This window comes from Oenanthe melanoleuca, chromosome 1A (assembly GCF_029582105.1).
Source record: "Oenanthe melanoleuca isolate GR-GAL-2019-014 chromosome 1A, OMel1.0, whole genome shotgun sequence".
In the NCBI taxonomy this organism is placed as follows: domain Eukaryota; kingdom Metazoa; phylum Chordata; class Aves; order Passeriformes; family Muscicapidae; genus Oenanthe; species Oenanthe melanoleuca.
Genome location: NC_079334.1, coordinates 4,412,389 through 4,440,360, shown reverse-complemented (window position 1 = coordinate 4,440,360; position 27,972 = coordinate 4,412,389). Strand labels below are relative to the sequence as shown.

The 27,972-nt window shown below is 47.4% G+C and overlaps 1 protein-coding gene and 1 long non-coding RNA gene across 4 annotated transcripts in view; both read right to left on the bottom strand.

Annotated features, from left to right (window-relative positions):
- SLC6A13 (solute carrier family 6 member 13) overlaps nucleotides 1–22,845 on the bottom strand; it is a 31,892-nt gene extending 9,047 nt beyond the window's left edge. Inside the window, exons 1-8 of one of the 3 annotated variants that reach the window (XM_056482273.1) lie at nucleotides 22,728–22,845; nucleotides 21,361–21,424; nucleotides 19,801–20,022; nucleotides 15,072–15,206; nucleotides 14,054–14,194; nucleotides 13,432–13,516; nucleotides 11,198–11,330; nucleotides 7,326–7,460 (exon numbers count right to left, since the gene is read on the bottom strand). In XM_056482273.1, coding sequence (XP_056338248.1) covers nucleotides 7,326–7,460; nucleotides 11,198–11,330; nucleotides 13,432–13,516; nucleotides 14,054–14,194; nucleotides 15,072–15,206; nucleotides 19,801–20,017 — 846 coding nt within the window. In that variant the 5' untranslated portion in view covers nucleotides 20,018–20,022; nucleotides 21,361–21,424; nucleotides 22,728–22,845. Of the gene's footprint in view, nucleotides 1–7,325; nucleotides 7,461–11,197; nucleotides 11,331–13,427; nucleotides 13,517–14,053; nucleotides 14,195–15,071; nucleotides 15,207–19,800; nucleotides 20,023–21,360; nucleotides 21,425–22,727 lie in introns of those variants that run through there. The other 2 variants (XM_056482274.1, XM_056482276.1) reach the window with 2 other exon arrangements.
- A 1,431-nt stretch (nucleotides 22,846–24,276) lies between these two features.
- LOC130248490 (uncharacterized) lies at nucleotides 24,277–26,495 on the bottom strand. Its single transcript, XR_008839635.1, has 3 exons — nucleotides 26,275–26,495; nucleotides 25,424–25,512; nucleotides 24,277–24,609 (listed from the first exon to the last, which is right to left on the bottom strand). It is a non-coding gene; the product is annotated as an uncharacterized LOC130248490 (long non-coding RNA).
- Between the last annotated feature and the right edge of the window lie 1,477 nt (nucleotides 26,496–27,972).

The following is a 27,972-nucleotide window of genomic DNA, read 5'->3' as shown; positions in this document are numbered from 1 at the left end:
GTGGTGAGAGGTTTTGGTTTATATTTACTTCTTCTCCTTCCTGGGCTGATGGGGCTTATGAAGGCAAGTTAAAATCCCATTAGCTGCCGTTTTTCCAGAAGAAATGCTGGATTTTGCTCAAGGCACAGATGCACAGAATAAATCCTCTCCCTGCCCACTGCTGCAAACCCCAGCAGGGAGAGAAGGCAAAGTGTTGCTACGACTAGGTTTGGTGAAACTGCTCTCCAAGCCACCTGTCTAACATTCAACCCCACAACTTTCACTTAAGTCCATGGAAACCCTGGACTCTGGGTTTCAGATCAAGCAGGGAGTGAGATCAAAACTCTGATTTCTAGAATGGGAAGGGACAGGTGATGAGATGGGACTGGAACAGCTAATTTAAGGCACTGGGAAGTCGAAAAAGTAATTGACCTCAGTGTATTTTACTCTTTTAGGAGATGAATGGGAAGATGGGTTTAGAGAGCAAGGTATTAATTTTTTCAGCTCAAAAATATTAGAAAAGATCAAAGCTTTTTTTAAAAATTATTCCTAAAGCATCACTGTGCTCATGGGCAGTAAAGAGCACAGCTTTCATTTTGCAGCTACATTTTAGGCACAGCAAGGCACTAAAGTGAGCTGGACCAGCAGACACCTTTGCATCAATAATTTAAACATCTTTGCACAGACTGGGATCAAATCCTTTGCTAGGTTTGCTTTTCATTTTGCTGTTCATTGTTACAGCTCTTGTTTTCCATCAAATTTTATAACATTGATTGTTGCTGAGTCGGAGACTGTGTGATTCACGTGACAAAAGCACTTGATTCTTGTGAGCCCTCCTTAAATGGAAGTTAAAAAAGAAGTTAAAATAGAGTTAAAATAAACCTTAAATAGAGGTTTAAAAGGTTCTCTCTTTAAATAGAGGGTTTGGATTTCCCAGGCATACACATAGGATAGGTTGGGAGTTCGGATTGCTCTCTGACCAATGGGCATCTGCAGTTTAGAATGGAACTGCAGTAAATTGCAGTTTAGGGATTTCACCCAGTTTCATTGTCTGAAATCCCTGTTTGGGTTTGAATATATCCTATAACTGTTCACCTAGGGGCCTGTTTATCAAACCAGGCTACTCAAACCGAATCTCTTATCTATGGCCAAATTAGTTGCCTAGCTACACAAGCCAGCTTGTGCTGTGACAAAATTTGAGCTCAGAACACACCTTCTCATGGGGTTTGTAAGCTCTTGTAGCTTAATTTGTCAAGACAGCAAGACTTTTGCCATTATACTGCCTACCCCACGCTTGTCATAACATTAGACTCAGTTGATGCTTTTCAACCAGATTTAACAGTTGTCAGAAACTTCAAGGATATCAACTACCAATGAATTGCACAACAGTCAGGGAATGGGAAAAAGACAGGAATTCAGGGTCCCCACTGAGCAGAAAGCTACAGGGAAGAAGATTCTACCAGTGTTAAATATCATATAAATCACACAAGAAAAGGAGAAAACCCCTCAGGCAGGAAAAGAACTGGTGCTTTACCAGCCATAGTGGAAGCCAAGTATCAAGAGGCCAAGCTTCATTAGCTCTGTGGTTTATGACATAGCTCATTTCTAAAGCCCAGTGAAAACCCTGTGCAGCAGAGAGCAGCATGGGGGCTGTGGGCTCCTCTCTTCACTGTCTGCTCTGGCCAATCTCACACCTGTGGGGTGCACACCTGGCTGTGTGGGAGTCCAGCCCCAAAGGGATATCTTTAGGGAACACAGGACCTGCCTTAGCATATGCTGTGGCTGAAACTGTAAATAAAGCTTGACTTGCAGAGCTTATGATCCTACTTAGCATGACTGTGAACAGCTCAGGCTGCCTGCACATTATTTCAGGCATTAAAATGCTATTGCAGCTCTTGGGCCAAAGACAAGAGACATCTACAACCTTCCCAGTTTCCTTGCAATTCCCAAATTGCCTGGGGGTCAAAGGACTGCCACAGGACTAATGCCATGTGTGCTCCTGACCCACTGGTGATGGGGTCAAGTGGCAGCAGCAAGTCCCAGGCCTGTGGGGCCACTGGAGTAGGGCTCCAGCCTTCTCCAGCAGCACCACTGCCCATCCAGCCCCACAGGGCTCACGGGGGGTACATGGACCACTCACTTCAGCAACTCAAACCTTTCTTCCCCAGCCTGCTGCCTGTGCTCATTTCCCTCCCTGTAATGACTCAGAGAAATGTTTTTTTTTCAGCTGTTCCCAGACCACTCTGACTAAAAGGCCTTGCAGTGTCAGGCAGGGCTCTCTTTCCACTGCAGATAAAAGCATCCTGCTGTTCTCTGGCCACTGCTCCCAAAGGGATTGGTAAAGTTTATCCTGTTCAGATTTTGCTGGCATATTAGCAGCATGGGTATTTTGATTTAATTACAGTCTGCATTTTTCTAAGCCATTCAGATTATTCAATTTATAATTCAATTTCTTTGAACATGTTGTTTACTCCAGTTTGCAATAGCCTGCTACTCTGGTTTTAACCTGAACTGCAGTTATCCAAGATGGTTATGGCCATTCCTTCATCCCTAATTTTCTCAGCATAAGTCACTTTATTATATGTACTGGAATTTAATAGCTCCCAGCACTGAGATAGATCCTTCCTTAGGACGTTCTCAAAGCACTTACAAATAACAGAAAGACCACTTTCTACAAAACATTATTGAACCCCAGTGGGTGTCATACATCAGATATAGGTGGCATGCTGAGAAGCACCAAACAGCAAGGAGAGACACAGCACAGAGTGGGTACATGCTGTGTGGAGGGTTACACTTGGTGTAATGCATAGCAGAGAGCAAAAATCAGCCAAGTCTTGAGCTGCAGTTCAAGCAGCATTTCTTTTACTCACAGCTCACAGGTCAGCCTGTGGTGCTGGCACTACCCACAGCCACCCCTGCACCACACAAACACATCTCTGCTCAGAAAGAGAGAGGGTGACTCCTAAGGTTTTACTGCAAGGCTCCCAGGGCACAATTTCCAGATGATTGATGTTCCCCTTCACTCAGGCCACAGCCCAAAGATGCAGCCCACATCCCACAGCACTGCACCAGCAGAGCTGAGGCCCTGCTGCACAGCTCAGGGCAATTCTTCCCCATCCCCACTCATCCCAGCAGAGAGGAGACAGGGAATGGGTCACTGGCATTTATAAAGTGCTCCTGTTCCATCTGCCCAGCCAACCATCTTGTTCCCAATCCTGAGCCCCATCTGCTTGAAAAATACTCCTTGGGAGTGAGGAACAGGGGCTTTGCTCGCCAGTTAATCCTGTGCCAGCACTCAAGGTCCCCACAAAACTGACCTCAGGACACCTGGGGACCTGGAGGGACATTTTGCACTCAGGAGGGGTCTCCCACTGCTGGGGTTACTTTAAACACCACAAGAAAGCAGATTTGTGGTTTGTCCCAAGGAGCACAGCTGCCTGCCCCAGGGAGGTGAAGGGGTGAGTGGATGTTCCAAGGGATGCTCCTGGCTGCTGTGAAGCTGGACTTTGTGGTCCTCCCTGCCCTGCTGCTTGCAGGCAGGCAGCCAGCCAACTTTATCCCTTCCTGCTATGTCAGTGCTGAGATCAGGCTCAGCAGGGCTGGGAACAGGCTTGGGACAAGGAAGCAGTCAAGGTAAATACAGCTGCGGTTCGCCCCACGGGGGATGCACTGCTCCAGCAAGGAGGAGGAGAGGATTCCAGCCCTGAGCCCCTCTGGCATGCTGTGGGAGCATTGTGCTCTCCCTGCCTGCCCTGTGTCCCCCAGAGTGGGAGCAGAGAATCTGGGGACAAGCACAGCCCTGCCAGGGCACATGGGCACAGCAGGACCCCCTGCGAAACCAACGCCCACCTGCAACGGGGAGAAAAGCTGTGCAAACCCAGCCCACTGTGTCAAGGCAAAGGCCTGCTGAGAAAACAATAAATACAGGGAACAAATAATATTTAGGAGGCCTGTACTTGCCCTCCCCTCTCACAGAGGGGCAGCAGCAGGAAGGGCCACGATCTGGGGCTCTGACCCCTTCCCAGCGTGGCGACAGGGGCCCATGGTTAACCCAGCAGGTGCCAGCCCTGCAGGATGCACACAGCTCTCATCCTCCCTTGTGGTGGCTGGAAGGGCTTATCCTCAACTCAGTCCTGACTGTAAGAGCTGCCCTGGTCCAAGCTATGACCTCAGCATTCTCCCTCTGCAGCCACAGACACAGTGGACAGACCTCCCCTCCAAAAAAAAATGGGAGCATCTTCTCTTGCCTTCCCTCTCTGTCCTGTTTGTTGGGAAGGAAGAGCCAAGAGGCAAATCTGCAGGGGCAAACACTTCAAAAACCAGTCATTAGGAAAATAGGTGCAAGAAAATGAGAGGGATGTAGGGAAGGATATTCAGAAAGAAATGCACAACTCTGCTGACCATTGGCACCTCCGGTGCCTCCCTGCCCCAGGACTGGGATACAGCCCCCAAATTCAGGGCCCTTCAGCACATCTGGGATGAGTAGAAAGCAGCTTATCACAGAAGCTTTCTTTATATAAAGACTGGATGAAGTACAAGCAAATACAGCATGATGGATGTATTCTGGAAATTTCAAGAGGAAAATAAGTGTGGGAGGCTTTGAGAAACGTTTGCTGCTTTTCCAGAGAGACAGAAATTCAGCAGCCTCTGAGCACAACTCCTCCATTCTCACTCATTAAACCTAAGGAAATTTAGCTAAGAGACTTGATACCAGAGTGAAAGGAGACTATTAAATTTCTTTTCTTGAAAGCAAACCCCAACACATAAGACAGCACTTCTGGCATCAAGCCCATCTGTTCTCTCTTTTTATCTATCTATCTATCTAAACAGTTACTAGCAGTGATATGAAAGCTTCAATCAACAGAAAGCCTGACAGCACCTGAAAAAAGTTCTAATGACAAGTTTTACACACTTAAATCTTAATTCTACTTCTGAATTCCTCTCATTTCATCTTCTCACTGGTGGATCCCACTATGCATCCCTCTCCTTAATCACATTCATAAATTTCCAGCATTTGCTGCTGATAAAGCTGATGAATGCAAAGGGTGGAGTGATCAAAAGCAGAAATGGAGGATGACCCCAAGACCCTCTTTTGGTCCACACTGTGAAACACAAAGGATGCATCTGGAGCACAGCAATGCAGTCAAGGAGTGGGAAAAGACTTTGGGCCTAGTTATGACTGACATGCTAACATCATAATATTAAATAATCTACATATTACAACATGAGCCATGAGCTCCTTTTTAGTTTTTTTGTTTGTTTGTTTGTTTGTTTGTTTGGGGACATGCAGTTCAAGATAGTTGATCTCTTTGGTGGTTTTGCTGTTATCTGCTCAATATTTAAGCATAACTTCATTATTCAACACCTTGCTTTGGCAGTTCTCTGTATGGTCTGATCTACCTATCAAATGCAATTCATTTACCATTTTAATTGCAGGCATTTCACAGATTGAGGAAATGAAGATGCAGAAAGACTTAGGGCACTGTAGACTTCTCAGCCAGAAGAGACCATCATCAATCAGCTTGACTAAGCTCTCATAGACAGGATTTCCCAGTTCTGTCCAAGGTCACTTGGCAGGTAAAAAGCAATGATTTCCACACACCAGCCTGATATTCTGACATTTAATCAGATCTCAGCTGTTGCTGCTCCCCTGGTAGAATCTGATAAATAATTCATCCCCTCTTTTCACCTAGTTTTTCACATGCTTTAGAGGAGCTTTGATTTTGTCCCCTTGTATATTGTTTGCCCTTTGTTTAAACCTCCCTTTGAGATGCCTTCTCATAAGGCTCATATCAGAGAGGTTATTTATTTATTTTTAATTTCCAGAATCCCTTCCCTAGCACTAAAGAATCTTCCATTTTTCCAGGCAGTGCAAGATGGCTGGTAAACAATTACAGCTCACTGTCCTTTGAGCACAAACCACTTATAATCAGCTTGATTCCCATGGGTGGGCAGGACTCACACCACAGTGTCTGCACAGAGATGGGGGAGCACAGCCACACACACAGGGACACTAATGCTTCCCTCTCTGATGGGAAGACAAGAGAAGACTCAAGTCCTGCTACATGGTTCAGTAGGATGGTTCAAACATGCTAGAGGAAGGCAACCATTGCTGCCAAATCCTGCTTTTCTCCCTCAGAAGCAAAGCATTCACTGGGGAATGTGGAGTGGGGAGGGAGAAGCAAGTTTTCCTCCCTTGGTTCAGGAGAGTTTTCTTTCCTTGGTTCAGAGCCATTGCCTTACTTTGAGGGGTTAGTCTGCCTTTCTGCCAACATTTCCCAGGCTGGAAGGAAACTCTGCTTCTAAAGCACAGGCTGCAAGTGAAAAAGTTTGCCAGGACAGACCTAATGAGGACACAGCTAGAACCAGCCAAGCTTAGTTCAGTCCCCTGGGCAACATAGCCAGGGTAACAACAGGACTTTTCATAAGAGAAGGAACACCATTCAAAAATACTATTTCATTCAGAAGCCTCTTGCACTTCATCAGTGCAAATGGAGACACAATCACAGCAAACACAGAGCTGTCCTCAAGCCCTTTTGTGCTTTCCTGCACCCCCATGCTGAGGGAGCAGCTGTCCTGCCATACATCCACCAGTGGTTATATTCCCATTCACAAAAGTACTAACTGAGGCAGCACTGGTGCTAGACCAGAAAGAGTTAATGGGGTTACCAAGGGTTTTGCTGGCCTATTTTCCAGGCAGGGACCCTTTAATCTCCTTTGGAAACACCTTCACACAAAGGCTGCTACAGAGCTCAGCTGGAGCCAGGATTTAACGTGGAAGAACTTGTCCCAAAGAGATTAAAAGCAGCAGTCAGGCTCTGACCCTCCTGTCAAACAGGCAGGAATTTCTCACCAGGGATGGGAAGGAGAGGAAAGCAGCCAGGTCCCAGGGACTGCTGCTGCTGCATGCCATGGTTTCCACCATCCATGCACCCAGCATGCTTCCCAAGGAAGGTGGAGCAAGTATGCCAGGAGCAGGCAGGGCTCATCCCCACAAGCTGCTGGTACAGTGCACCCCATGCCCTGTCTGGCTCCACAGCAGGAGTCACCCCAAGAAACAGGAGGGACAGCTGGCACCATTCATGATAAAGGATTAAATCCCCCTGCCCATACCCCTGAGCAATTCAGACTCAGACAGGAAAATATGGGAACAGCACTGGAGGGCAAGAGAGCAGGGAAAACACACCAAATCACAGCACTGCCTTACAACCACAGAGGGGGAAAAGAGGGGTCAGAAAGTAGGAACTGGAAGAAAGAGAGCAGGAAAACAGAAAGCAGAGAGTGAGGGCTGCCAGAGGAATCCATGCAAGCACAGCTTAGCTGTTCATTCCCCCCCTCCACCTTACCTGAGGGTCCCCAAGGCGACTGATGTCTGGATAAAGGTAAAAGAGGATTCCCTGGGATGCCCCGGGCAAGGAGACTCCCCTGATGAGCAGAACAATCAGCATGACATATGGGAACGTGGCAGTGAAATAAACAACCTGGGAGGAGCAGGAAGGGACAAGTGTGAGAGAGCAGCATGGGCCAGAGCACACAGTGCCAGCCAGCAGCACAGAACTGACCCCAGACTGGGAGAGTGGGCAGGGGACAGGTCAGGTGCTTTGCTCAGCACCGTCTCCTGCAGTAGAAAGAAATGTGTTTTAAAATGCACTCAGGAAACTTAGGACTGCCTCCAGTATCCATCTTCACATCCCTACTCCAAAAAGATTCTGAGTGACACACAGGCAGTCCCTTCTCCAGAGCCTTTAGTGGCAAGGGTGAAGGGGTGTGCAGCTAACACAGGCCACTGAAGGACCACCAGAGACAATGCTGGGGGGTTCCCAGCTCAGAGCTGGAGCTGGCAGAGGGGTTGTGCCCAGCCCTTCCCATTGCAGTGATTTGCAGTGACTCTGAGTGACCCCAGTTCAATCACCCATCATGAGCATTCCAGGCAGAGCAGGGCTGCACATCTCAGAATTGGCACCAAGGATGTAGACCCAAACAGGACTTTGAACATGTGTCCTCTCGCTTTTTGTGCCACTAGCCCCATGAACATTGCAGACACACTCAGGTAGGGTTAAAATCCCCTTCCTCTAGCTTCCTTTCCTGTGGGGGAAAGCTGGAAATGAGTATTAGGGAATCCTTTCAGGGACTTCACCTCTGGTAAATGTGACACTCGGTTTGGGGACTACCAGGGTACTTGCAGGACTGTTCAGGCTAACTGCTGCAGCACCCACAGTGACCCCACATTGCAGTCTGTTTCCCACACAAACTGACATCAAGAGCTCATGCAACCTCCTCAACAATTCAAGTAATGTCATTAATCCTTTTGCATTGAATTACTGACCACCTTGAGAAGAGGTAGGCCATGCTAGGCCAAAGAAAGAAAGGTTGCTTCTTCAGGTTCTACCTGTGTGGATGTGCTGAGCAAGCACTTGCATCAGCATGCTTCATCTGAATGCTACCCTACAGCTCTTTTCTCAGCTCTGGCAGCTGTGCACTGGAGAGCTCATCTCTGGAAAAACTGCAAAATGTGAAGTGATCCATTTCTCACACCTGCCCATCCATCCAGAATAAGTGGCTTTAAAATCCACCTAAAGCCCACCATCCCTTAGAGGGACTCATGGGCTGTGATTCATCTTTGGAGGTTTCTGCATTAGGGGACATCCTGCTGAGAACAAGCATATTATTTCCCTGGACAGTATGACAAGTTCTGCTCTGCCCCTGGGTAATCTTTATGATCTGAGTAGGGATTCAAAACGAGATTCTGTTTTCTGGATCCACTCTGATAAACTCCATCTGAATAAAGCAATGTCCAAAGCACCTTGTTCTGCAATCCTCCCCCTAGTCAGGACACAGTCTCCAGTGATTCAGTTTTTCATTGTAGGCCAGGATTTGAAAGGTCCTTTCCTTTCCTTCCTTGGAAAAACACAGTACTAGACTATCATCTCAGTCTCAAGGTTTTCTATACATTTCATGTGCCTTGCTCTGTGTATCTCAGTAGTCTTGGGTAACACTGACACAGAGATCAGTGAAAAATAACTCCTTGCTGAGGCTCTGGATTGAGGCCTGAGATGTCTGGAGTAGGTTCATCCCTGTCCCTCTGAATCTGCATCCTGAATACTGTAGGACAAGATTCTTCAGCACAAGTAAATGTCATCATTCCCCACAGTCTCAAATTTTCAAGGAGCCTCTGATTTAGAGCTGTACAGTGACAGTAAATCAAATCTGCAGGTCCTGCAAGTTTAACCACCATCACTGTATTTACCACACAACCAAAGTCTTCCTTCAGAAAATAATGGGATGCAAGTCTAAGCTTTCTCAGCCCATGAAAGCAAGATGAAAACAAAAATCATAAAAACAACTCATTGTCTTTGAACCTTAGTGCATGTTCTTCCAGGATGCCAGGTTGCACATTCTTGGCTTAATCTCTAAATAATATCAGTTTTAGGAGCTCAGGATACAAACAGGTAGTCCTCTGAGATATGATTTGGATTCACATTTTGGTAACATCCTTTGTGCTTTACAGCCTCTATGAATTAGTGTGTTAAGCTTTTCACTCCACAGACACTCACACCTCCACTGAGATGAGAGGCCTGAATTTGGAGAATGTTTTGCTGGATTAAGATTGCCAAACTTCTATCTAACATCTGGATCCAATGAGATATTACACAGTGCTTGGCAAAGACCCCATCTTTTTTTATTTTTTGGGCATTGTTAGCACTAACTACATCACTAGGAACCTTGCTGGGATCAGTGTGATCATTCTGTCACATGCTGGTCAACAACATCCAGGGTTTTATTTGAATCTGATCCACATGCCTCGGCAAAGTGGTTCCATCTGTGACAACCTGCTGCCTGTGGGAGCACTCCTGGGGCCAGGCAGTCCCTGTGCTGGAGGATGAGAACCACTGCTGATCTGAGAAGGGTGATTTCAGCTCAGAGTGTTTGACCCTCCACAGGCAAATCCTCAGAATTAAGGAATATTTCTTTCCCAGTGGGTTTATATTCCCACAGCCATCATTTTAGTCAGATTATTAAATACATGGAGGGTTGATGAACCTATGGAAGCTGTTGCTTCACTGCAAGAAGGTTTCTGTTTTCAAGATTTCACCATGACTAGCGCTTTTTGCTAGAAATCTCTTGCATTTGACTGAGAATTTGTATCTAAAATAGATGGAATTTGTTCTCAGGACTTCCCACACTACATTTGCTCTATCTTAATATCATATTTGCTGTTATTAGACTGCCTCTGTTTTCCTTTACCAGGCCACCACAGCAAGCAGTTGCTCTTTTCTTCTAATTTTACTCCATGGAAACCAGAAAATATCATCCTTGCAAGCTGCTTGAATTCCCTGTCATGTTTCATAATCCCAGACCATTCTGGAAGCAAGAGAAACTGCAAACATCCATGCCATCAACTTGATGGAAATGAGTGCAGCTAAAATGTACACACCATCACACATGATGGCTTGTTCAAGACATGCAGAGAAGACACCACTTAGGAAACACACTAAAAACCTTTTCATTTCCATCTGTTCTTGCTGGCTCCAGACAAAACTGGCTGGGAATAGGGTCAGGAGGCTGCAGCAGAAACTAAGGAATGGGGTCAGTGCAAATGAGAGTGGCATACTCTGTAACAGAGAGCGTGGAATGGAGCTGGACAGTCACACCAGTTCTTCCCAAAAAACACTCAAAGAAGTGACTCTGTGGTGACTAGTGTGGGGAAAGAAAAAGCAGACCTTTATTGCTGGAGAATGGGCAATGGTAGGAAGAGCTGGGACAAACAAAATGCATAAAAAAACAGCTCCTATGGTGCTGAGGCAGAAAGGGCTTTGGGGCCATCACAGTTACCTTTGTCTACATCTAATGAATTGGAAGATTTTCCAGTTGCACTTGCCAGCAGAGGCAGAAACATGCTGCCTGCTCATGCTGTGGTGGGAAGGAAGGGAACAGGTAACCACCCCATGCAGAGGAGACTGCAGGGTCTCCTGGACCTGGAGATGGAGAGGAAGTAGATAGGGATATACACTTTGGAAGTTAATGCTCTGAGAGGCCTTCCATCCTTTTTCCTACCCAAAAACATAGAGCCTGCTGCACATTGATCCCTACAGGCTCCTGCCAGCTTGTGCAGCCAGTGGGTCCCAAGGGACCTCAAGGACCTCTCTGAACCTATAAAAGGTGAGCAGAACAAGTGCTGTGACCAAGGGAAGAGGCTTGACCTGAACCAAGGACTCACCTTGCCCGTGGACTTGACCCCTTTCCAAATACAGAAGTAACAGATGATCCAAGCCAGCAAGAGACACAGAGCCAGCTCCCAGCGGAGACCACCCAGGTGCTGGATGCCATCAGAAATCTTCAGCACTCTTCTTCTGCATTGAGGGGAAGCAAAGGAACATGCAAGGGTCACTGATACTGGCTACTAATGTTCCCAACACCATGCTGGTTCTCAGCTCCTCAGTGCCTGATGGTTTTGAGGAGAAAAGCTGTCTCACTAGCAAGGCTCACATCTGAGCTGAAAGCCTCAGAGGAATTAAGCAGTGCTCTTCTCTGAAAAATACTGCCAGCCTGGCAGGTCATGGACACACAGAGTTCACCTACCTTTCTGACATGCTCCAAAATCCTCAGAGTGAGGGATACACTGCACTTACCGCGCAGAATCCATCAGAATCACCCAAAAAGCAATGCTGTCCAACCCCTTCTCCACAGCACACTTCTCTCTTTTGAGGCAGCCACATAATTGACCTCAGGACAAAGAGCAGCACAGCATTCCCATTCTGTGACTGAGACCCAACCATAATCCTCGCTGTGCAGTCAGGAGAGGCCACCTAGAGCATCCTTTTGCAGCCAGTGTGGAGACAAAATCCTGGGCTATGTGGACCTTGGTACAAATGGTCAGATAATAGCAGCCTTTCCATGTCATGTGTATGTCAAATCTTCCTCATCACTTACAGAAGTAAGGACTTCTCCTCCTCCTCCATCTCCCACACCACACAGTTGAAGCTGAGTGTGAAACCCCAGGGTGCAGTCCCAGAAACCCAAGCCTGACACAGGCAGAGAGGGACTTGCACAACACTGGAGCCCAGCAACAATGTCCACCCTGCTGCAAAAAGACAACAATTATCCCAAAATAAAGGTGCTGCTGGAGAACCCTTGTCTAAGGCACACTGCTGCCCTCTGCCCTCCTTACTCTACAGCCTTGCAGGGGATTGAGGGGGTGAGAGAAGGGTTGGAAAAATCACACTGCTCTCTCAGAACCACTTTGTCATGTTGCTCTTTGCCTGCTTCTAAGGATGTGGACTCTAACCAGTGCAAAGGGTGCCACTGGACTGGAACTAACTGGGGGCTGTACTGCAGCCAGCAGAGACCTGTGGAGTGTGCCATCAGCCCACTGGCAGGTCAGAGCTCTCAAAGAAATGCTGCCCTCCTAACTCCCTGCCCAGGGAGGGCAGGAACAGATGCTGCATCAGAAGGAATGGACAGTGGAAATTTCCAATACCATGCTGCTTATTCCCCAACAACACAGGGATAATCACAGCAGTGATAGAAACAACTTTTCCAGTGTCCAGCCACAAGAAAAGCAGTCTAAGGCAGGTCACCATCTAATCACTTGTGAGCAACAGGGAAAGGGAGAGCTCAAGCTCAGGGAGCACATAGGAGACAAAGAAAATTTAAAGACTTTGAAGTTTAAAAGCACTGCCCCTGCGCTGAGCTGAGGAAGCTCTGTGGGTGCTCTGTGTGTGCTCCATCCACCCCTGAGGGTAAGGCAGGGACAAAGCTCTCCATCCATCCATGAAAAAGCACAAGGGAAATGAAGGGTGGCAGCAGAGGGGTCACCTACACAGTCATTCAGCCAGGGCTCCATGCTTAACTGGGGCTGCTGAGCATCATCAGAGATCCTAAGCCAACAAACCTATGCCTTTGTGTTTGACATAAAGCTACTCTGGACCTCAGGGCAACAACACCAAATTTCAGTGTGAAGTTATCTGATCCTAGCACTTGGTTTCAATTTTGTTGAGGTTCTCTCCTCAGCATAACTTGCAAGTTACTCACCCTATAATGAAAACACCATTTTTTTTTCTCTTTTTGAGATAAGACTAGTGCACATACAAAAGTCACCACCCACCACGCTAGAGCCTCTGGGAACATGCTGGTATCACACAGCAGCATGGATTCAAAGGAGAGAGGTCAGTAAGACCAAAAAGGCCAAAAGGTCTAGAGGAACAGGAACACAGCATCAGAGAAGGACAAAACCAGGTGGCTCTGAGGCATGCCAGCACAGCTCCAGAGCAACACCACAGGCACGGTGAAGTTAACCTTGGCTGAGAGCCCTGAGAGCCTCTGACCTGCCCAGCTTCCCCCCTTGTGTGTCTTCTGGAATGGGTGGATTAATAGGATGTGCCACTGAAGTGTGTCCTCTGCCCATGGAAATGGTGTCTGGGAGGGAAGGGAACAGGCCTGTCCTTTACTTACTCCCAGAACTCGATGACAGGGGACGTGGCGTTCTCGCTGGTCACATTGAACGTGGAGTTTGCCTTCTGCAGCTCCATGCAGTTCCCTGGGGGAAAGGCCCAGGGAGAGGAGAACTGTAAGCAGCAGTGCCCAGAGTACCAGAGGATCTGAAAAATCCCTCCCTGTCCATCCACAGTGTTGAGACTCACTGGCATTGATGCTAGGACAAGATTTGTATAATCCCAAGGATGCACCAAAAAAAATCCCTTCCATGGAAAGGCTAGCAAAAAACCTAGGGCACTTAAGATAACAGCATTTAATTTTTCCTTTCAGTAGGTACAGTCCTGATCAGCACACAGAACAGGATGATTGAAAGATGCCAAGTGGGCACCCATGTTAGCTGGAGCCAGAGCAGGAGTCAAGGGAGGTCAGCACTGCACAGCACTGGTGCTCTCTAGAAATGACTGAGATCAACCAAGCCTCTCCTACAAAAGTGCCAACAGCATTGCAGTCACTCAGCATCCCAAACCCTATGTCCCACCCACACAGGAGCAAGACTCTCTCCTGAGGCTTGGCCCTGGGCAGCAGCAGGTGTCCCTCAGCTGGGACCTGCTGGAGGACAGGGAGAGGGCTCCACACCCACCTGTGTTCCACTCGTGGTCACAGCTGCCCCAGGGGAGGTCAATGGTGAAGGAGCTGAAGAGATAAAACAAGGCCCAGGCCAGGACAATGATGTAGTAGAAGTTGAGCAGAACGACGATGACCTGTGAGGCGTAGCCAATTCCTGCAGAAAGAGCCACAAAGGCAGGTGACACACATGCCAGGGGACAGGAAGAGGGTTCCCTGTGGGAGCTGCTCACCCACTGTTTGTCACTCTCCCTGCTGCCCTGCCACAGCCTTCCCTGGTGCAAAGGTGGCAATGGGAGGGATGCTGGGCAGGGGGTGGGCAGGTTATGGCTGGAACATGCCCAAAGGGGCAGAGACATACAATGGTGAGGTCCCTGCTGAGTCACATCTCCTCTAACAAAATTAATTTAAAAATATTTTTCACTTTGCCTTTTCACTTTTACTCAGGAAGCTCTTTTATTAACACTGCACACCTCCTCTGGGAGGTGTTGGAGAAGCATCTAAAGGATTTGGCATGTGAGGAGGAGGCAACTGTGACTTTCAGAGAAATGATGGAAAGTGGCTTGAGGCTGGATAACTGTGATGTAACAGTGTTAGACACAGAGGATCTGACTACTAACAATTTATTAAGAGGACTGACACCTTCACCAGTAAGGTTTTGCACCACCTGCAGACTCACAGAGATGACAGAGCATCGACTTCAAAAAACAGCAGCGTGCTTTAGGTTCTCCATAACCACCAGAAGCATGTTCCCCATTTACCTTTTAGAGGACAGCCTTGGTTGGACACAAAGCTCCTGCCCAAAGCTGTGGCCATGAAGAAGGAAACTGGGATGCAATGCAACAGTGAGAACTGTTTGGTGAAAAAGGTGATCTGTTTTGCCAGGATTTTGGAAAGGGAGCACCTCTCAGGCAGGTGGGCTGGGAATGGGTGGAAATAACAATCCAGGCTGTTGGGAGACACATCTCTGCTGATCCCCTCAGGGTCCCAGGGTCTCCCCACCTCCCCCTGCCCCCCCAGCTCCCTCCACTCACCTTCAAAGAGGGGGCAGATCCTGCGCCAGGCAGTCACCCCTCCCTGGCTCGTGTACTGCCCCAGTGCCGTCTCCAGGAAGAACACTGGGATCCCACAGGTGAAGAGGAAGATGAGGTAGGGGATGAAGAAGGCACCTGGCAGATAGAAAAATAAGCCCCATGAGGGGACTGAGGTCAGGCTGTCTCCAGAGAGTAACCAGGACAGCCTTGGAGGGATGGCAGCTGTGGACATTGGAAGGTCACAGACAGGATGCCAGGAAAAGAAATATTCCTCACATTTTATCTTCTGGAGTGATGTGATTACATGAATAATTCAGTATGTACAAAGAATGGAGAAGAAAGGTTTGAATAGCTGTATGGGAATACAGAAGAATACTCTGCTATAAAGATATTCCAATTTCTAACCAGGTTGGTGGCTCCTTTCACACTGATTAATGTGGCTGAATAAGCTGACAAATCCACAGATGCCAATATCAAGGCTCTGAGGAGCACATGGAGACTGACACTTTTGCCCACTCTGTGGGGTTGCTCAATCATTTACTTGGCAAAAAGCAGCAGACAAGCAAAGGAAGAGTAGGATAGTACCTCACAGTGTAGTGCAGGAAAGCATGTACCTCACAGCAGCAGCCAGGGCTGCCCTCCTGTTCCAGCCCTGTCGTGGAACAGGCAGAGATTAAATGCTTCAGGCTTTTGATTACCCCAGGCTAATACTAATTGCAGTAATGGCCTTTACCTACCCCACAGAGCACAGGAGACAGCCCCACAAGATGGTCCATGCACATCATGTGCCACTGGAGCTGCTCAAACCCTGCTGAGAGGCAGGGACACAGGGCAGGAAAGAGGTAAAGCCAAGCAGAGAGCAGCATCTTGGCTGTGGTGAGCTCAGAGGGCATGCAGGGTCAGAGGTGGCAAACCCAATCAGACATTAATTGTGGTTTCCCTCCCTGTGTGATGCTAGCTGGCTTTGGGCTCAGCTTGGTGGGGGTGTATGGGAAATAACAATCCTTGTGCACCAGAGGACTCAAAACCCAGGAGATTTCATTAAGAAGCTTAGCTAGCATGCAGGGGCTAGGAAAGAGAAGGGGCACGTTGGGGACTGGCTGGGACTCCCACCCTGTGCTCATTTCATCCAGGTACAGAACCACAGCCCATCATCTTGAAAAAAAATGTGTGAGCAGAACAGGCAGGGAAGGCACCTTTGTAGCTCCATGTGGGCAAATAGGAGCTGAAAGGGGTGACGGTTTAATGGTTTGACTCCATGATCTTAGAGGCCTTTTCTAATCTCAATGATTCTGTGACAGCCCTGTGGGAACAATGCACATCTTCCCACATGGTGTCCCTCTACCAGCAAACAAAAATTGGTGAAGGCAAATGGCAGGGGAAATGGTTGTCTCAACACCATCCCCTCAACTCCCAACTTGCACAAAATCATATCATCATGAAAGTCAAGCCTGTTTGTAAGAGAGATTGTTGTCATATATAAGTTTATATTTAACTAAGCTCTGGGAGAGGTCTCTGAAGCAGCAAATCAAGCTTTCCAGCACAGTTTTCCCTTATTTGCAGCCTGCAGTCTAGCCTGTCCCCTAACCTCTGGTTATCTTGAGTTATAGGAAGGCTGCAGGAGGGTCTTGACATGTAGGCTGTGAAACAGCACAGAATTACAGTGGAGAGAAGGAAAAATTTGCAGAGACATGTCTCTGCAACCTTCCCTAATCCCCTGGCATCCCAAGTTGGGAGAACTGGTGTGCTCAGCCAGAGCTGACTTAAAGGATGAATCCTGTATGATTAACTGTATGATTAACATAATTGGTGTTATTTAGCTCAAAACAAATTACAAAGACACTTATGCTAGCTCTGTATAACCTTAAGTAATTAAGTGCAAGAAATGTATAGTTTTAAGCAACTTTCCTAACTGCCATGAACAGAGATTTGTTTGTAGGGTATTTTTAGGGGGAAACCCTCCCATTTGAGGTCTGGGCTCTGGCCAAGCCCTGGCCCCTGCTGGTCAGGCTGTGTGCCATGAGATCCAGGAGCTTCTGTGCTAAAAACATAATCAAGTCTCTTTGACTTACTGATTTGGGCCTATAAAGCTGGACCCACCTTGGGGGTGAATTTGGAGATCTCACCTATGGGTGGATGCCCCAAGGAGTATTTTCCCAATTTGTGGGAAGAGTTCTCCAGATCCTTGCTGTGAAACAGGGCTCCCCAGCCACTGTGGACTCTGGCTGCTGGCACAAGTATTTAGGAAATTGGTGATGGATCTTTCTCAACCCCTGTCCTTTCTCTTGTCTAGTAATGATTAGGTACAAAACCCTGCTTCCTTTTGCTTGCTGCTAAAGCCAAGTGCATAGCTTTATTGAATGCATCATTTTACTTTTGTGTTTCTTTTTTATTCATAGTAAAACAGGACCATTCTTCCCATCCATGTCTGTTCTTCCAAAGGCTCCTGTCAATTGGCAGAACAGGGCACACAGCTCCACAACCAGCCCCAGTGCCCTCCCCATCTCATTTCCAGCAGTGAGGGGCTGTGGCAGATGTGGGGAGCTGGGGAGGGGGTGCAGTGCTGGCAGCCACAGCACCAGACAGGCTTCCCTGGTATTTCCCAATCAGTGGGGCCCAGGGAGGGCCTGACCCTGCCCCTGCAGGTGAAAGCAAGAGCAAACAAGAGCAAAAAGAATAATTTATTGCTTTTCTTTGTTGTTTTTCTCTATTATGTAGGGCCTTGGTATCATGCACTGAGCATTAAATATGTAAGGGACTACTCTTCCTTTGTTGTGTGAAAATATCCCTAAAGAAAGGAAGAGTGACTGGCTCTTTGCATAACTCAGATTTTGCAGATACCATTTTTCTTGAAGAGGCTCATATTTAGGCAAGCAAAGCAAGAGCTGAGAGCAGTAATCACCACTGCCTGCACACAGTTCAGAAGGGAGAGAAGAGTCATCCAGCAGGGCAGAACTACCTCAGACTGATGGGACTGCTGGCACAAGAGTTAATGGTTGTAGGCTGGCTGTGGTTAACCCAGGGCTGGAAATTAAATAAATGCCCTGCACCTTTATAGAAGAATGGGAAAAGCAAGTGCCTGGATCAGCATTCCTAAAGGAGCATATGGCAAAACCTCTGGCAGCTTTTAAAATTCAACTTGAGCCATTACAAGGATTTTGATACAGTGCTGTCTGTGGTAGGATGGGTTCCATGAGGCAGGAGGGAGCCTTGTGTCCTGCATCAACCCAGGAGAAACCTTACAGAAACTGCTTTCCTCACCACACAAGAGTCTCGTGCCCCATCCTTGCTCTAACCTCATGGAAAATCTGCCTGGGACTTCAAATTCCTCACAGCCTCTACTGCTTCACAGGACTTTGCTTCAGGGCCATGTCTACAGGGAAAAGAGGCTGAGCAGTCCCTTTGTGTCTTGCTTCTGCTGCTCCCACAGCAGCTCCCCCTCCCCAAAGCACTCCCTGAGCACCCAGGGCAAGGAGTGCCTGGACAGGATTCCAGGTCCTGCTGCATCCATTGAACAGTTCCCAAGGAAAGTTGCAGCAGTGGGACCAGACACAGCTCAACAAGCAGCCAAGAAGCATTTCCCACAAAAAAGGAACATGCAGAAAATTTCTCCTTTTTCAACAGGGAAGGAGACTGCCTGACCACCTGGAGAAAAGAAACAAGCACTGAACAAAGCATGGCGTGAAAGTAGCTAAACAGAGTTTAATCCTCTTTTATGCCACTGGGGTGAAAGCAGTTTAGTGAGGCCCATGAGACTGCCCCAAGCTCAAGCCAGGGGATTTCAGCCACAGGTCCCCAGTGCTCACTCCCTGCCAGCTCCCAGCCAAGCACTGCCTCCCCTCTCCCCTGCCCTTCTGGAGGGCCCAATTAGCAGCTTTGCACCAGACAGGGAGAGCAGCTCCCTCTCTCCACAGGTCTCTGAGACAAAGCTGAAAAAAACTTTGTGTTCTCATTTTTTATAGTTTTGTCCTTTAAAAGGCAGCCACAAACTGTGGAAGCCCCCAGCAACCCTCCAGCTGCACAGTGGGCCCAGGTCTGCTGCCAAGGCACAGCCTGGCCTCAGGGGGATGGCTGAGCACAGCCTGAGCAGCACTGGAGATCTGGCACCTCAGCCAAGGGAGTACCATGTGGGGCAGGAGTGGCATTGTACTTCCACCCCAAGGCAGCAGGAGCCCCTTCACTCTGCCCTGTCCCTACCCCCTGCCTCCAGCACCCAGGGGACAGCCCTCCATGGACACACACAGGAGCAGGGCCTGTGTTCAAGAACTCCTGGGAGTTCCCCTGAACTCCTACTCATAGAGCCTGCAAAGACATATTGTTGTCTTTGGGGAGGGGCCCTGTGGCCTCACCCACCAGAACCCACCAGAACCCACCATCTGATTTGCACAGGACGCCTGGTGCTCCTCAAGGAAGCCTTAAGTGAGACACACTGCTTGGAAAGCTGAGTTCTCTCCCTGCTCTCCCAGCCTTCTCTCTGCATACAGCCACCCACTTCACCAGCAGGAGCAGAGCTCCATTCATCCCAGGAAAACAAAGCTACAGCCATCAGAAACCCTGAGATATTGCAACTGCTATCCATGTCCCATTTGGTTTAAAACTCCTGGCTGGGGTCCAGATGGCAATACCATGTTGGTAAGGTTGGCATCTTCTCTTTGGACTCATGATTTGGGCACAGCTGAGGGGCTGGGAGGGATGGAGGAGTGGTGCTGCTGGCCCTGGCTGCACTTACCTCCACCATTCTTGTAGCAGAGGTATGGGAACCTCCAGACATTTCCCAGGCCAATGATCTCCCCAGCCACAGACAGCACATACTCCAGCTTGTTGTTCCATTGACCACGCTCCAGTGTCTGCTCCTCCTCCTCTTCTTCCTCCTTCTCCTTTTCCACTCCAGGGGGTGTGGGCACCATTTCACCATTGCTGACAGCACCAGGGACTCTGTTATCCATCCCACCTTCAAAAAGAGATTCCTTCATTACATTCAGCACAAGCCATGCAAAGAGGCAGAAATTTGGACCATGGGAGGCAAGAGAGGGGCAAGGACATGCACTCACACATCTCAAACTGTTCTTCTCTTTCTCCTCATAGCAATTCCTGCTGATGCTAAGAGTACACATACATTTCCACTACTGAGTTCAAAACCAGTCCTTAAAAGCCACTATTAGTTTCATTATTTTAAATTGCCTCATCTCAAAACACTCCCCCCTCTGGAAGCCCATCCATCTCCTACACAGAAGACGCAGCAGCTCAGGCTGGAGCTCCCACTGTGTCACGTGTGGAGAACAGACTTAGAGCTGGAGGGGAGTGATGGCAGGATCAAATACTTGACAACATATTTTATAAGGATTTCTCTTCTGTTGCTGCCTACCAAGGCCTGGTTTTACAGACCAGGTGGTGGGTGCCACAAAGCACACAGAAGTCCCAGATACAAGAAGAGAACAAACTGAAATTATAGGAAAACAAGTTTATCCTTTTGATGGCAGCAACTGTTGCTGAAAATCCTCAAGGCTTCATGAAAAGGTGATTTGCAGAACAATGCTATCCCTCTAACAGCAGGATAAAGTCATTGACATCTGGGATCTTGCTTTTCTCAAGGTCTGCCCCTCTAAACATCTGCCCATTTCTTGCAAAGTTCCCCACAGTACTGCTCTCAGATCCTTTGGCACCATGTCTAAATACACCTGTGCTAAGAGGAGATCAGCAGAGAGCAGGTGGGCAGCAGCTCACTGTCCCACTTTCCTCAAGTACCTCCAAGAGGACACCATTTGGAAGGATCAGGGAGGGTTGAGCCTTTTCCTTCCAGGCAGGATGCCTCACTGGCTGCAAAGTTCCACAGCAAAGAGGGTGAGGATTTTGGTTCTTCCCAATTTCCAGTGTAAAGCTGGGATTGCTGAGGATCTCGTGCCAAAGAGGGCACTTCCCCAGCACAGTGCCAGCACTCCAGCCTGCTCCACGCGTTCCCCCAGCCCTACACTGACTTTCATCCCTCGCCAGGAGAGCAAGAAAAGGCACTGCAGGCAAATAACACTCTCCCCTATTTGGGGAGAACTAAAAAAGGACAAATCAACACTTCCAACCTCTCCCCTCTCCCTATAAAACACTTGAGGACATGAAGAGGACTGAGAAACACCGGCAAGCATTTGACAGTGGCCGAAAGGAAGGACTGGGAGGACCTCTCCATGCTAGAAAATTATTAAACAGGCAGAAAAATGTTCTGTGACCTCTCAGCCCAGACAGGGTGAGGGGGACAGGGGGAGCAGGGAGAAGCAAAAGGGAGCAGAGGTGTGGTTACCTTGCGGACGGCGCTGTCGGGGCGCGGGCACGGGAGAGGCGAGGGCAGGAGCCAAAGGTTCCGGCTATTTAAAGTGTGGAAAAGAAAAAAAATTCAGCCGTGGTGTAATCCTAGACTTCGCCCAACCCACATTCCTTCCCCCACCCCCCAGGGCTGGACAAAAACCTACACATGACTGATTTCGTGGCCAGTGCAAAGGGGCTCGTTCCCCCTGCCAGGCTCTGTCCCGGGCCGGCACCGCTCGGCTCCCGCTCTCTCCATCCCCTCTCTGACCCTGGAAAAAGAGCATACCACCCTCACAGGTACCCTGAGACCTGCTGGGAAGAGCTAAGAGACAAAATAGGAATTCCCTCCAACTGCTACTCCTTAGCAGCATAGGGCAAAGAGCAAGGTCCTGCATCGCAGCCTGACCCACAATTTCCTGGACTCTGCTGTGGCCAGCAGCAGGGGCAGGCAGCAAAGCTGGAAATAAACTCAGCTCAGCGCTCTGCTGCTTCTTACTAAACCCAAAACAGCCTCATTCAGAAATCTGGCAGGTTGCAAGCTTTCTTCTCTCACACACAGGGATCTTTGCCACTGGTCTTTGCCAGAAGCAGAACTGCCCATCCCAGGACATCACTCTGGAAGCTGTAATGGGAACAGACAGTCAAGCAGTAGATGAAAAGTTTCATAGCAAGCAGACAATCAGCCCCAGTTACGCACACCCAGCATAAGAAATGACAGAAATAAGCTGTTCTTGCTCCAGAAGGAAGTCTTGGGATTACAGCAGGTAATGATGACATTAGCTTTGTGCTTAGAGGCCATAAATAGGCAAACAGAACAGGATACTATTCATGGTGGATGTGTTACAGCTGTAACATGAGGCAAGGTCTTAAAATGTTTTTATTACATCTGTTGATAAATCTGAGGGAAGAGAGAACAGGGGAAAAAATAACGGGTTTGGGGTCAGTGTCCTTATATGAGGTGTGTAAAGCAGCAGCAAAATGCATACAGGCAGTCAGAGGAGGGAGAAGAGAAAAACAGGAAAGAACCAGCAAACACTGTGGTGTCACCACATGAATCTGTGGTAAATCCACACAGCACCAGACTTCCCACAGGAGAAAGAGGGAAATGGAAGAGAAGCAGGCAGAGGTAAGGAATTAATTGAACCAAGGAGTGATCAAATATGCAACAACTCAAACACATGCCTTGGTTGAAACGGGGATGACAACAGAAGTCCAGGAAAAAGGAAGAGAATATGAGGATTTTATTCACTACATCTCACAATGTGGCAACTAATGTCATTCGATGAAAATTTCAGATTTAAAATAAACACTTTTTCCTCCCATTGTGCATAATTAATTAAACATGGTAGCTGTGGCCTTTACCACAGAATATGGTTTGGAAAGGTACCAGGCAAATCCACACAGAGATGCTCCTCTTCTGCAGCAATTAAACAGTATAGTCCAAATAAACCAGCTCCACTCCTCAAATCAGTGATTCTTGAAAGCCAGGGAAGATGGCTTTCCCATAATTCCTCTTCCAGAAGAGAAATTATGCAATGTGGTGAGAAACAGAAAACATCCCGTTGTGTGCAGAAACCATGTCACAGTGAATAGTGCAGCTGTCAAACAGGGTAAGAATGCAGAGATTAAAAACAACAGTAAAGACAAATAATATCTTGCCTTGTGCAACAGATTGGTGTAAGGAGAGAGGAGATTGATTAAGGAAATATTCCTATAGCTTGTCAAACTATTGCATTTGCCAGCACCACTGCATGAATATCCCTCGGTAAGCACAATTACTGCAGCGTGCAGATAGCAATAATCTTATCAAAAAGAAGAGAAGCTAATTGGCAGGAACTAATAGACTATGATAGGAAAATGTGCAATCAATTACAGACTATTTGACTTCCACCCAGTGAGATAAGTGTGCTGAACAACAATAACCCAAAAATGAAAACAAATGTTCAGTGTAAACATAAGCAGTGAGGGGAAATATTAAATCTACAAGTGCAAAAGCAAGCTGGAAAATCCTGAGCAATGCATGTTTAAAGTAAAGCTGCACTTTACACATATTCTGGAGTGAACTAAGAAAAAGTCCATATGGTTCTGGGAGATGTTACTTGAAAGACTGATTTTTTTTTAATCTTTCTACAGAAAATAGAAGAAGAATGAACAATACCACAAAGGATCAGTTAAGACTACAGAAATTAAAAAATACTTTCAATACATATTTTTGAAATGGTAGAAGGCAAAGAAATTGAGAGAGACTTTAATCAACCCATTAGAGGCAATGAAAAATCTAAAGGGAAAAATTCAAAGGATGAAATCTCAGTGTCTAAGATTTTGAGTGTAACTGTATCTAAGGCAAGAGGAAAAATAGGCACAGTCAGAAACAAAGCTTTACCAAACAGGTTTGCAAGAAAGATATAAGAGAAATGGAATAACTTGGAACTTTAGAAAAAAATATTAAAAAGGAACAAACCTAGGTAATATGCATGCTGTAGTAACAGCAAAACAACTTCATCCAGAGCTCTACTGAGGTAACACCATTTAAAAATAACTGCACAGATACACACACATATATTTATATGAACAAGGAGAACACCAGGGAAGAGCTTTCATAGCAGTGTGTGCCATCTGGAATCGTGCAAGCTGAACCCCCCTGGGCAGCTGCAGGGCATCTTCCAGTGCCACAGCTGCTGGCAAGTGGCAGCTCTGATGCTGGCACCTGTTCCACAGGCATCACTCTCATGCCAGCCTCCAGGATGGCACAAGGGGGGTACTTTGTGGGTGACCTCCTCTGAAAACTGCGTGAAATGAGAGGCTGCCTATTCAGCAACCTCCTCCAAGCACAGGGCTGGTGATGGCACCAGCCACAGCAGCCACAGTCCTCCCAGCCCCATCCCAGGCTGTCACCCACCATTGACTGGGACAGCCCCTGCTGGAGCAATGCCTCCAGAGCAGCTCCTGCAGCAGCCTCCAGATGCAGGCAGGCTGCCATGCACTGAGCAGCTGTGCAAATATGGAACAGAAGCCTCTGGAGACAATACAATCCTTCGACATTGTCTGGGACAGATGTGCTTAAGAACTGGCCCCAGCCCACCCCAGGAGTGCTGATGCTTCATATTCTGGTAGGAACCACAGAACCTCCTCCCAGGTCTGGTCTTGCTTCACATTTATGTCCTGGTAAGCAGGGAACAAGTGTTGGATTTTTCTCCTCCAAAGCACCAAGCCACCTCCAGCCACATGGAGAGGCAGTTCAAACCTAAAAAGAGGAGGGTTTCAAAAAGCACCTACTTAGAGCAATGAGGAAGGGAAAAGTGGAGAGGGAAATGTTTACAGGGAGACAAGCATGACACCTCTTTCTGCTGTGCAAGTAGCAGCTATTTGAAAATGAATTATGCCCCAAACCACCAAAAGTCTTTTCAGGAGAGTGGCCTTGGCAGAGCTGCTGCTGCTTTGCATCCCCAACACAAAAAGCCATCAGCCATATCTGTCCTTTGCTGAGCACTGAGAGCAACTGTGCCCCAGTTCCAGCTCCCCCTCTGCTCCTCTGTCACTCAGGACAAACTGCCTCCACGTGTGTTGAGGCAATGCAGCCTTTCAAACAACTTCATTCAGAGACAGCCTCCCTAAGGAATAACTGCTTCCAAATAATGGCTTGAAGAACCAGAATCCTGAAGCTGGAAGAACCCTGTCATCACTGGAGGCCTGTAGAGAAGCAGAGACCTCACTTCTGTGCCCAGGTTTATATAGATACCTACATATATATTTATAAAATAATAAAACACAATAAGCAGGAGCTGAGTAGCAAGCAAAGACTCCTGAGCCTGAAGACTTCAATTTGATTTTTAGCATCTCCTTCTACTTCCCCCTCAACTCCATGAGGTGCCACCAGTTCTCAGGCTTTTTTCCTATTCTCACTTTACCAGCAACCTGAACAAACCCTTGCAGAGTAACTGCAGGAATAGAGTCTGAACACATTTTAGGGAGAGGGTACAAGTCACTGCTCTTCCAAAACCTAGTCATGGGCCTCCTGATGTGAAAGTTGATAGTTGCATTAAGAAATTAAAACTCACCAGTTTATTGTTGCAGCCATGGAAAAACTGGACAACGTTTTCATGTCAAGAACCATATACCAAAGGAAATCATAATTCCAGCAGTGGTGCTTCAGTGGCCAGAAGTGAGAGGCATAGGATGAGCAAATAGATTAGGCACAGGGTAAACTGAGGGATAGAAAGGGAGCTGTATATTGGGACCACTGATGGCCTTTCCTTATGCTCTGCACATGCTACTCTTAGTTGAAGATGTAAGGCTGAAAGTGCCTGCCACAGAGAGAATGACATCAAAGCCATTGACAGGGCAGGGATTTGCATGTCCCTGCACCCTGTCTGCCTGCAAAGGGGATGTTCTGGCAGGAAAAACTTCTCAGAGGTTAGACTGGGCTGTAGTCAACTGATTCCTGACACAAAACCCATAATCTGCTTTTAAACAAGCAAGATTTGGGAAGTGACCTCAGAGCATTTGTTCATACTTATTTAAACAATCTAAAAAATGGAGAAAAAAAAATAGATACTTAATTCACAACTACTGTGCTGGTAACTACTCAGAACACAAAGTTGACATTCTGGGACTTTTTTATTCATGATTACTGGGCTGGTAACTACTCAGAATACAAAGTTCCCATTCTGGGAGGAATCCAATAATCAGCTAGTCATCAGTTGACACAAAGAGAGGTTTCTCAAAAAAGTAGTTTTCTATGCAAAAGTTGACAAAGTGAAAACTTGGGCATTCAAAAAATGGTCAAAAGAAATAAAACATGAGTTCTATTTTACCAGCCTCAAAAATCAGAAAATCAGCAGAATTTTAAAAAAATCCTTGCACTGCCAGGAGATGTTCGCCTTTAAAAACATCACAGGCAGTCCCTCACCTGAGCACAAGGAGTGAGAGCCACCAACTCCTGGACACTGCTCAGCAGCAGCAGTTTGCCTCTTGTTTTGCCCCTCTGGTCACCAGCAGCCCAAGGCAGTGCAGGAGGAAGCAGAGGGACCTGTGCTGCCAGGTTTCTTCTCTAACCTGCCCTTGGCTGCCCTGCTGAGGTCCCTGCAGACAGAGAAAAGGAGCTGCACTCCCAGCACTGGCTCTGTGCCTGGTGGGGCTCTGACACATAACATGAGCAAGACCTGGAGCCTTGAGGCAGCTTCCAGGTGGGTGGATTTCTGCCTGAAGCAAGAATCACAAACCTTCACACCATGGCTGATCCCCTGTCTACAAGTCATTCCTGTTCTGGTAGTCAGTTGCAACATATGGCACCAAGGCTCTGTTCAGGCTTCTGCATTTTTCCTCAAAGGAAAAAAAAAAAAAAAAAAGAAAAGTAATTTATCACTTTTGATAACTTAAGGCAATCTTATTTTTCTAACGCTAAGTGCCAGAAATGAAAAAGTTCAGCTTCCAAATAGATGCAGCTGATGCCTGCAGAAATCTAACTCTTCCTGCCAAAAGGAGGAGTGGAGCAGGGAAGGGGTGCCAGGCACGAGGCACAGAGGGTTCAGTGGATTTGGGCTGGCTGGGTTGACTCACTGCACACACAGCAAAAGAAGGTGGCTTGAGAGCCCTTCGGAGGGCAGCTGCTGCTGCTGCTGAGCTTCACTCTTTGCCACTTTTGACTATCAAATTCCAAGCCACATCACTCTTTTGCCACCATTAATTCCAACAGTGATGCTCAGGGGGCTCACTAGATCAAGAGGTCACATGGAGCAATGTACCCAAACACAAGGTACTTCCACCATGAACGTTAATCACTTTCCTTCAGCCAGAGAGGCTCACAGCATCTTTCTGAGGAGGACACTTCATTCCTGATCCCTGCAAGCTTATACAGAGGGGCAGGCACTTCTTGCCAATCATCTGACAAGTGCTGGGAATGTGTTTTCATTAACTCTGTCACAGCCCAAATACAAAACTTTCAAGGTGATCATAGGAAAAAAAAAACACAAAACCAAAAAAAAGTGATGTGTTGCAATTGGGGAATTAATTGAAAACATGGAGCCAGTGGAACTTCTAGTTTTAGTTTTAGTGTTGACCATAACTGGGGTCTAGAAGGAAAAGGAAAGTGGTCTTTGATATTCTGATTTACCTTGAATGGCTCCTACTACAGTGTTTGAACTGCATACACCCTAGTGCTAGAAGAGAACCCATGGAATTACACAAGCAAACCAGGAAACAGCTGTTTTTACTGCTGCCCAAATCTGGTCCTGGTGATGCAAATGGACAGTCAGCAGTCACACAGCTTCTGTGGAAGGAGCCAGGCAGCCCTTAGGGGGTGGGAGCAAGGAAAAGCATTTTGGGAGGAGCAAAACAGAAGTCTGCAAAGGGAGTTTGTCCTGATTTCCTTTGGCCTCACTTCCCTGAGAACAGGGACTGCCCGAGATGTAATGGAAAGGCCCTAGGGGAGGAAAGCAAAAAGCATAAGAAACAATCATGTTCCTCTGAGATCACCAGACCTGAGAAACAGGGACATGGAACAGCTGCTGCTTAGGGCACAGCAAAGTGAACTCCTTTTGGCAGAAATCTCAGGTGTTGCTGTCCAGCAGGACTCTCTGTAAACAGGAGTTACACAAAGATCATGCCC